This window comes from Schistocerca americana, chromosome 8 (assembly GCF_021461395.2).
Source record: "Schistocerca americana isolate TAMUIC-IGC-003095 chromosome 8, iqSchAmer2.1, whole genome shotgun sequence".
Taxonomy (NCBI): Eukaryota; Metazoa; Arthropoda; class Insecta; order Orthoptera; family Acrididae; genus Schistocerca; species Schistocerca americana.
This window is the reverse complement of record NC_060126.1, coordinates 473,371,370-473,382,602: the sequence shown is the minus strand read 5'-3', so window position 1 is coordinate 473,382,602 and position 11,233 is coordinate 473,371,370. Positions and strand designations below refer to the sequence as shown.

General features: G+C 38.0%; 1 protein-coding gene across 1 annotated transcript in view; it reads right to left on the bottom strand.

The window, feature by feature from the left end:
- Window positions 1–2,001: 2,001 nt before the first annotated feature.
- LOC124544740 (endoglucanase E-4-like) overlaps window positions 2,002–11,233 on the bottom strand; it is a 383,436-nt gene continuing 374,204 nt past the window's right edge. Inside the window, exon 9 of the mRNA XM_047123399.1 lies at window positions 2,002–3,730. Within this exon, the coding sequence (XP_046979355.1) occupies window positions 3,499–3,730 (232 nt within the window). The 3' untranslated portion in view covers window positions 2,002–3,498. The remainder of the gene's footprint in view (window positions 3,731–11,233) is intronic.

The window sequence follows — 11,233 nt, the reverse complement described above, 5'->3', positions numbered from 1 at the left end:
CATCCTATCAACATCTCAGTGTCAAAGTCTACATTTAGTCATCAAAATGAAAATATCTGAGTGACAAAATAAGTCAGTGTAAATATCTTTGTGTACTTCTTTGGGCAGCCCATTTTTAGTTGCCGTCATGGCAACAGCTCCATATTAAATGTGTTATTAAAACTTCAGGAACTCACTTTGTAAACCAAAATAACTGTGATTCGCAGAGACTAAATGTGTATAGAGGCATGGGCATGGAATTCACTACAGAATTGGGTACCGAATATTTTGTCGCTGTTCAAGTTTATTAAGTGCAGTCGAAAACCTGTGTTGTGTGAGCTACAAACAAAGTTAATCAAAGAAACTGATCATAAATACTATACATGCAAACAAAGTTGACACTTGACATCATGGCTGCTAGGGTTTATGTAAAGGCATTTCCCATTTATGGTTGCTCCCATCAGCCACTGCGAGTGTCAACTTAATTTGCATGTTAGTGTGTGTTTCGAAATTAACAAATGGGAAATATTTCAAGTCTGTCTCAACAATGTTGCATCAGTCATAAAGCTATTAAGATACAAATCCAACCAGTTTCAGAGGAAGAGACTTCAAGATTCCTATGTTATTGAGGAACTGCAGCAGTATAACCAAGTTAGTAAACTGACAGTCTGACAGCATATCTTAATGCCTCACAACAGATGAACTGTACACAAAGCAAATTGCACTAAAATTCATTCCACATATTTTGTGTGATTATTAGTGAGGCAGTAGAGTGGTGTTGAACTGCAGACAACAGTTGATAAATGTTAGGTGTATGGCTATGGAAGTGAAGCAAACCACTTATATTTATGGTGGAAGATACCATATACCCTGCAGTGAAGTTTTTTTCCCCTTAATTTTGTCTTTTAATGAAACCCTCCAGAAGAAATTTGTTGCATCTGGTCAGAGCATTGTACAGTAACATTTTGAGGAGATAAAAGGAAATATTTATGGTACATACATTCAGAGGTTTAAAGAAACAAAGTCAAATCACTTAATTACGATAACATGTCTGCTCCCACCTTTCTATGTGTGAGATATTTCCTATCAAAGAATCAACAGTAATACTGTCTCCTATTCACTATTCCTATTGACTTTCTTTCTTTTTTTGTGATTTCCATTTTATCTATGAAAGAGAAATTCGGGGGCTGAATTTTACTTCACTGAAGAGATACATACGATATTACACAGTTACTGGAATCCCATTGCACATAAGACAAAGGGTATAACACTATGAATGAACACAGGAATCAGGGTTTAGGTTTTATCCAGAAATTCTGAATAGCACTTCATATACTTGTATGACATATGGATGTTTGCAGTGTGGTGTATTAATGATGGGTAGACAGCAGCAATTAACTTTGAATTTGGATCAGTACATCCTGAATGGTAGTATCTCAGAAACATATAGTTTCTGCCTGACTCAGTGTTCCATCTATGCAGTTGAATGAACTTCTTGGTAAGATATTAAAATCTGTAATTTGTGCTGACAGTGTGGTTATATTAATTAATTGTATGTATTTATATTAATCACATATCAAATAAGTTCCAGTTTTTTTATGTGAGTTCGTGACTGTAGTAACATTTTCAGAAGCATGTATATCATTTTCACAAATTAATTGATTATCACCTATATTTAATAAGCTTTGTGAAAAGTTATCATATTAGGAATTAAGAGTCACTTAAAATTCTTATATCAGTGCACTATTTTTCTCTGTTTAAGCCAGTGTACTGTTCTGAAAAATATATCACAATGTTGCTCATATTATTCAACTGTTTCAGATATGTCATCAAATCTGAAATTGATATAAGTGATATAAACGATATGAATGCTTTCTCCATTTTTTTAATTAATTTAGGAGTAAGTGGTTAACTATCCAAAACATTCACAGATTTTTCTGTAATATATGTGCAGTGTATAAAACTGGCTGTACAGGTATGGAATTAATCAGAAGCTGAAATAAAGCAATCTGAAAGGCATAATCTTGTGACATGTATTACTTTAATCTTTAATATTATATCACAGATAATTACATAAACTAACAAAGAAAGTTCCTTTTACATCATATAAACTTAAACAAAGACACACAATATATATTCATTCCAGTCTATATTTTAGAATTTACTACTTTTGAAAGCACCATCAGCATAATTACATTCTCAGAAAATGTACTCTTATGAGACTCCAGAAGAGAAACATTATTTATAGTCACAATTACATACTACTTTTATGCACTTCTCTCTTAAAAGTGGTCATTTTTAGGTATAAATTCTATAGTCTTCTGATTTTATCATTAAAAGGCAATTTACAAGTTCAAAAGTATTTACATAATTTATTTGGCACACATACAGATAATAGTAATAATAATAATAATAATAATAAAACAAATATTTTACAAAAATTGCAGAACAATGACCTGTATGTTCCAAAGTGCGGCACAAGTTTCTGAGCTTCTGACTTATTTTGTTAGGCTATTTTTGTAAATATTTTTTACTTTCTACTACTTCATTTCTGTTTAATTTGATTGTCCAGCTTCAACTCTTTAATAAAGGCTTTTCAAATTACATTTATTTGCTAGTGTAGGTATAGAAGGAAGACATATAGCATCGAGTGTGTGTTGGATAAGGATGGATATGAATTTTTAAACCATTGAGAGTTCCTCTACAGTTATTTTCAGAGAATTAAAAACTTTCCATGAAGTATATACTTGTATGATACACACCTTACATCTCACATGAATGCGTAGAAATATAAGGCTATCATCTCTTGGTTCATTGAGAAAAATAAGAAAACTACACAATACTTTCAGACCATAAAACAGACATGTTGTCCCTAATGTTACAGTGCAGTAATTAAGTGTACCATAGCAAATGCAGATTGTGTTTTTAGGTGGAAATAAGGGCTAGATCTCTGCTTTTACTGCCAGCACTGTGTCAGCTTTTCTTCGTTTCTGATACCAGAATAGGAATTCACATTTTCCTATCATAAATCTTCATGAAGCATTCCTCTGATACTAGAGAAATACTTTAAATGATGATATTAAGTTTTATTACTGGTCTGGTTGACAACATTTATCTACCATCACAGATTAATTTGGCACAAATTGCACTCGCAAGTGGACAATTTTATAGGTCTACATCAAGCTGTGGATTGTTTTCTACATGGAGAAAATGTGAAAATTACACCTACCAATCACAGTAACATATTTTTTTTTTAGTTTTGGGGTGTTAAGAAATATATGAATCCAACGTAAACATTTTATTGTTTGTGGGCAAAAAGAAATTGGCCTTTGATTTGACACATTGTAATTATTTTGAAATGGAGTTCCCGTTAGCAAAGTTCTTATAGTGCCTCATATCTCATTTTTACTCCCATAAAACTACAAGAAGTTTTAAGTTGGTTCAGCATAATCACTGAGGGAGTAATAGCAATACTGTCAGAAATCATGTTTTTTAAGACACCATGAGTATTTGTATCATTCACTGCACTTTAAGAGATCTCAGTTCATCCTGGAGAAGACCAGCCACAGCTGACTGGAAACCAGCATTGTAGTCCAGAGTCACTTCAGTGTAAACATATTCTTCACGCTTGTCCTCAAAGAAGTCATTCTCATCTGGGCCACTGACAAGTGCGCCATACAACACTTGCGGGTTGGGCTCTTTGCTTCGAAAGGCTTCCCAGTCACAAGGTGCAGGTAAGTCTGGACATGAGCTGTGAACAACAGAAATAGAATAGTCTTTCTAGACAGCAATTTTCATTTTTCTCTGGATTCTACCATGTCATTTGAAATAATTAAGTACAACTAGTGCAGAACTTATAAATTTGTTGAACATGAAACATGTTGCATCTGAAAAGCTAATTGATGATTCATAAGTGGCAGAGCACCATTGATATCATCTGCATTAATTATTATTTGACTTGACTTATTTAATGCTACATATTAACTTCCAACATGTAACAAAGCCATTCACAATTGCAGAATTTTCTTAGATTAAGGAAAACATAAGAAATTTTTACCTTTAATTATAATGCGTACAATAATTGTCATGAACATTTAAATTCATGCATACTAAAGTTGATAAAATATTGTGTATCCTATTATTCCATGTACTGCCAAATAAAAATTTTGCAGGCTCTAGTTACAGTGATCATTAAAACCTAGACTCACATATCACATATTATTGGTATTGTTTCACATGAATTATGTCAAAAGCACACAACATGAGTAATTCATGAATTTTGTTACAGTCTTTAAACTTCACAGTGAGCTCAAGCCCCCTAGTCTAGCTTGGTAGCTGTAGGTAGATTGCGACACACTTCATGACTTCTCTCACTGCTGCCGGTTTTTGTTATCTATGGTGTGTGGCAACATTAGCATTTTAGTTGTGCAGTATGAAAAGTATGTTGCCATCATGGCATGAGATACTTGGCTCTCCCTATTCTTACCCTCTCGTTACAATCACCTTTGAGGTGAGCTCGGTATGAAAATTTCAGACTCTGTATTAATTATTATTTTGGAAAGGAATAAGTTGAGCAGTTGTGAACAGAGTGTTACTTCATAGAACTGTGTGTAAAATGTGACAACAACATATCACTAAATCATTTCCTTCACACGTTTGCATTATAAAGTTGGTTGATGACAATAATGCCCTATGTGGTGCTTCGATATGTACTTAAAAGCATCACTGTCTGCCTGTGTAGTTAAGCAACCAATTCCTTCACATCCCACCTGGGACCATGCATGCCCTTCACCGTACCAACTTAATGATACTGTGACCATAGCTCACCCTGAGTAATTTACCACCGATAACTGCAGGATGGCCATCCAAGGACAAGTGCTGTCAGTCATCTGGCACATGAATGTGATGAGTATTCTATGAAGATGAATATGACTATGACTTCAAGTGGGTGCGTGATACTCTGTCCTACTAAATTACAGTGTACAAAAATCAAGGGCAAAGTATGACTAGTGAGTTGTCGAATTAGTGCTTGTTTGACTTACTTGGTTTGCACCTTAGTGTGCAGATTGTATGAACAGTTACTCCAAGCTATTTACACTGCAGTTGCGTTCTTTAAACTATGTGTGTTATATTGTTTTAGTTTTGAGTCAATTCCAAGTTTATTCAAAGAGTTACTTCGTTCCATCATGGCTAACTTACACTGCTAATTTTTTTTATGCCACTGTTTTTTGGGGTGGATTGACTAGTTACTGTCTATTGGGTTTGAGCCCTATTGGTATTTTATGAATATTATATGTGCTGGTTTTATGTAATTTATTTTGTACTCAGCATTAATGTAAGTTCACTTTTAATAACTGTTGTTTTGCTGTTTTAATGTAACCCATGTGGGTGCTGTTGTTTCAGTTCTGTTTATACCTACTTTTATAGAACTAGCCTAAGTTATTACAACTTAAAATCAAGCTACATATGTTGGTGTACTCTTTCTTGGCCGAGATTTGCAGTCTACTTTCCAAATAGTTATTTCAACACCTAAATAATCTACCCTTATCATGCCTCTAGATAAAAAAAGTGTTGTAATATAAAAATGCACATTGATAATTATAAAACTAACTCTGATCTTCACTTGTACAATACAAGAATGTGCAATGACATCCACATAAAAAGAGTAAACAAGGCTTTAACACAAAAACAAACCAACATTCAGGGTACTATTTTGTACAACAAACTTCAAACTGAGCTAAAATAAATAAAAACATTGTCTACATTCAAGGAAGCAATATTTAAATTCTTAATGACCAACTGCTATTATAGCATAAATGAATATCTGCAGTAACTTTGTAGCAAGTAACTACATTCATTTACTATATGTTAACAGTACCATAAATCAAATGCTTGCCACAGGCTCAGTGTTAATTTTTCTGAACAAAAGTGTTAAATCAATTATTTACTTGTAATGTATTTAATGTAAAAGGCCCTGAACAAAATTGTTAAATCAATTATTTACTTGTAATGTATTTCATGTAAAAGATCCTTCTCATACTTTTATATTATTACAGTAATCAAAGTTGTATTGCTCAAAAATATTGTGATGGGTACAATGAACCATTGTATTATGTAGGAAACTGTACACCCTTATCTTGTTTTTGTTATACTATGTTCTTCGACAAAATCCATACAATGTACATTGTTGCTGGATGAATAAATGACTACTACTACTACTACTACTACTACTACTACTACCACTACTACCAAGTCCATGCTTGGCTATTTGTCTCTTTAACGAAAGAATCACTATGCCTTTAGAAGAGTTATAAAAATATTCCTCTGATTGTAAAGCTTATATTTCACATTGTTTCTATAGCTGATCTACAGCTACATCTACAGGTTGCAAACCACTGTGAAGTCTGCCACCTGCTTTACCCATGACTGAGCTTATGTGATCATTTCATTTCATATCCCTATCAAGTTGTAACCTGGGTATTTGTTTGAGATGGACAATTCCAACAGTGACTCATTGATGTTATAGCCATAGGAGACCATATTTTTTCATTTTGTGTAGTGCACAGTTTTACATTTTTGAACATTTAAAGCAAGTTGCCACTCTCTGCACCACTTTGAAATCTTATCAAGATCTCACTGAATATTTATGCAGCTCATTTCAGACATTACTTCATTATAGACAACTGCATCATCTGCAAAAAGTGTGGTGTTAACATTTTCTGAGAGGTCATTAATATACAGCATCAACAGCAATTATCCCAACACATTAGCTGGGGCAGACACAAAGTTTCTTCTACATCTGATGATGAGTCTCCATCTGAGATAATATGCTGTGTCCTCTCTACTAAAAAGTCCTCAATCCAGTCACAAATTTCACTTGATTCCCTATATGATCATACTTTTAACAATAAGCATAGGTGTGGTACTGAGTCAAATGCTCATTGTCTGTTGTAATCTGTTTGCTTACAAATGTTAAATGGTGTTAACTAAATTTTTATTGATGATTAATGCATTATTCTGAAACATTTGTTAGTCAAATGTTTTTTTTCTTTTTTCTTTCTGCACTCACAGTACCTGAATTTATGCTGTACTTTAATGAATTTATTTTGAGACAGAACCACCTGAGTGAGGTAAAGCTCTATGCAAAGTCACGATCTGAAATCTTTAGTATTGATCACATTTGAAATACTAAATTTTTATTTATGTTTTTTTTTGGGTTATCATAAATAGCTGCATTCATCTTAGCTTGTAAAATTTCACTTCTTAAAAAAATTAATAGTAACAGCTTCCCATTTGCAATGATTTTCAAATAAAACACTTTCCACTGTAGCTGGAAGAAAACTGACTAAATTCTGTAATGGATGAGATCTAATGAATGTGGGTACCTGATTCATTTGTTTTGAATTAAGAGAACAGTGGTTAGTGTGGTCTGGTGGGAAGTATAAGCCACTTGGCTCCTCGGAACTGCCGTTAGATAGCGGATGCATGAAGTGCTTGGAATAAACTCCAGAGATCACTCAACGAATTGCTGGAGCCTGAGTGATGTAACTGTTGAGTTTGCGTCACAAGTAAATTTCATTATTTTGAGTTTCAAAGCTGATTAATGATGTAATTTTCAGCACTGGCTTATAGTGCTGAAGGCAGGATCTCATAGTATCATACCAATGTTAATGTTCAAGTAGTCTAATGTAGATTTACTGTAATAATAAAATCCTGCTCTCTCAAACTGGTTTCTTTTTCTGTCATGTTTTAATGTGCAATGGTAGTCAGGCAGTATGTACTGATGCCAACTTTCAAGAAGCACTATCATCGTCTTCCTCTGATTTCATCTCTTTTTTCCCCCTGTGCATCCATTTTGTACTTTTCACATGTATTTGGGTGTATTTTTGCGTAATTTTTCAGAAGTAATTCTACTTTCTTACGTATTTTTTCTCATTTTTGCACCACCATGGATCCTTGCTCCTTCCATCTGCGTCAATACAGACGAGTTTCCTTATCCCTAACCAGATCCCAGTCACACATACTGTTCCTGTGGTGTTGCTTGGCTCATGAAATCCCCCCTAATGGCCTTACCATAAAATTACCTATCTCTGCTTGCCACAACTCCTTCCTGTTCAGATTCTGTCAATCCTTAGTCCTCACGAATGTAGTCCTGAAAAACCATATCAACCAAGCCCATTCCTCCTTGCAGTACCTTCTCTCCATCCACAAAATTCTCCTGCTATGTAATCCCAGATTCCTGGAACCCATAACACACACTGAAACTCTTGCCCTGCAGGAACTTGAGCAACATGCACAACGCCACCTCAAAAAGCTCTCCATCCTGCTCACTTCCTACTCCCACCTTGGAGTACCACTGTCCACCACTTCTACAACAACCTCCAAACCTCCCCCATGCCCCCTCATAGCTGACAAACCCTGTCTCGCAAACCTACTACATTTACCCCACCCCCCGAAACTCCCTTCCACCACCACACAGAACTCAAATCCTAAACAGACCCGCAACATAGTCATGAACCTTTTCTCCAGAAGCCTTAGTCCCACAGAAATATCAGTCCTTTCCAAAGGCCTCACCTTTTGCCCCAATCCCAAATTCAACCATGCAGGACTAATTAAAGACCTTCTCTCCTTCTCCCAGTCCCTACAGTAGAAACACTTTTTTGCCACCAAACCGCCCAATAAGACTCAACCAAAGACCAACATTGAACCTTGCCTAACTCAGTTCACTCCTCCATCCAACCGTGATCCACCCCCACTGCCTCCAAACCACCCCCTGTTAACTTTCCAGAATTTCTTATCCTCGAAACTTGCCTCACCATCATACCCCAAATCCCTCAACATGCATACTAATCTTACATCCACAGAAAGAACTGCAGTCCACCATCTAAAAACTGATACCAATCTTATAATCCTCCTGCAGACAAAGGCTCCACCACCATAGTTTTGAACCGCGAGGATTACGTAGCAGAGGGACTCCGTCAGCTGTCAGACACTTCCACCTTCAAACTGTGCCACAGTGATCCCATTCCAGCAATCCAGCAGGATCTCCAGTCACTACTCAAAGCCTTAGGCCCATCCGAGAACCTCTCCCCAGAGTCCATCTCTCTACTTACCCCTACCACTCCTCGCACTCCCACCTTCTACATGCTTCCTACAGTCCATAAACATAACCACCCAGGACGCCCCATTGTGGCCGGTTACTATGCCCCCACTGAGATAATCTCTGCTCTCGTAGAGCAACACCTTCAACCTATTACCCGGAACCTATCCTGCTATATAAAAGATACCAACCATTTCCTCGACCGACTCTCCACAGTTCCTCATCCTTTACCACGTAGTGCCCTGCTCATTACTATTGATGCTGCCTCCCTGTACACTAACACTCCTAATGCCCACGGCCTTACTGCTATCAAACACTATCTTTCCAGATGCCCTATGGATTCCAAAACAACAGCCGCCTTCCTAGTCTCCATGACCAACTACGTCCTCACCCACAATTACTTCTTCTTTGAAGGCATTACCTACAAACAAATCCACAGTACGGCTATGGGCACTCACATGGCACCATCCTATGCTAACCTATTCATGGGCCATCTAGAGGAATCCTTCCTAAAAACCCAGAATCCTAAATCCATCACCTGGTTCAGATTCATTGATGACATCTTTGCTATCTGGATTGAAGGTAAGGACAACTTATTCACGTTCCTCCAGAACCTCAACTACTTCTCCCCCATTTGTTTCACCTGGTCCCACTCAACCCAACAAGCCACCTTCCTTGATATTGACCTCCACCTCAGAGATGGCTACATCAGTACCTCCGTCCATATCAAACCTACTAACCACGAGCAATACCTCCACTTCGACAGCTGCCACCCGTTTCATACCAAGAAGTCCCTTCCGTACAGCCTAGCCACCCATGGTTGTCACATCTGCAGTGATGAGCAGTCCCTCTCTAAATATACCGAGGGTCTCACTGAAGCCTTCACTGACCGTAATTATCCTCACGTCGTTGTACAAAAACAAATCTCCCGTGCCTTATCTTTCCAGTCTCCCATCACCTCCCAAGCCCCACGGTCTGGCCACAGAGCAGCATTCCCCTCGTAACTCAGTACCATCTGGGATTGGAGTAACTGAATTACATTCTCCGCCAGGGTTTCAACTACCTCTCTTCGTGCCCTGAAATGAGAAATGTCCTACCCACTATCCTTCCCACCCCTCCTACCGTGGTATTTCTCCGTCCACCGAACCTACACAATATACTCGTCCATCCTTACACAACCCCTGCTCCCAACCCTTACCTCATGGCTCATACCCCTGTAATAGACCTAGATGCAAGACCTGTCCCATACATCCTCCTACCACCACCTACTCCAGTCCGGTCACTAACATTACCTATCACATCAAAGGCAGGGGTACCTGTGAAACCAGTCATGTGATCTACAAGCTAAGCTGCAACCACTGTGCTGCATGTAGGCATGACAACCAACAAGTTGTCTGTCCACATGAATGGCCACCAACAAACTGTGGCCAAAAAACAAGTGGACCACCCTGTAGCTGAACACGCTGCCAAACATGATACCCCTCGTCTCAATGACTGCTTCACAGACTGTGCCATGTGGATCCTTCCCACCACCACCACCAGCTTTTCTGAATTGTGCAGGTAGGAACTTTCCCTGCAATACATCCTAAGTTCCCATAATCCTCCTGGCCTCAAATTTCATTAGTCACTGTCCTCACCCATCCAGCCCCCTCCCTGTTCCCATTCCAGCACTACACAGCCGTCATTTCACCGCCACACCCAGTCTTTTAATTTCTTTTATTTTTATTTCTCTCCTTTCCGCTACTTACCCCCCCCCCCCCCCCCCCCCCCTCCGCACCTTCTCTCCAACCCTCCATCTAAACTGCAACACTTCACTGTCCGCCACTCCCACCATACTATCCCTCCCCCTTCCCGCCCTAGCCTCCTCCTTACCCACACCCAGTTGCCACTCCCATCATGCACTGGTGCTGCTGATTGCAGTGTAGTTTCAGCTCTCAGAGACTGCAGATGTGTGTGCAATTTGTGCTTGCGTGAGTGTGTGAGTACATATGTGTATGTGTGTCTACTGCTGGCCTTAATGGCCGAAAGCTATGATTGTGTGAATCTTTTTATTGTGCCTATCGTGCCTCAGCATCTCTGCTATATGGTCAGTAGCAACTTTCCTTCTCTCATATTGTTACATTCCATCCTGGATTTTCCATTGTTTGATATTTG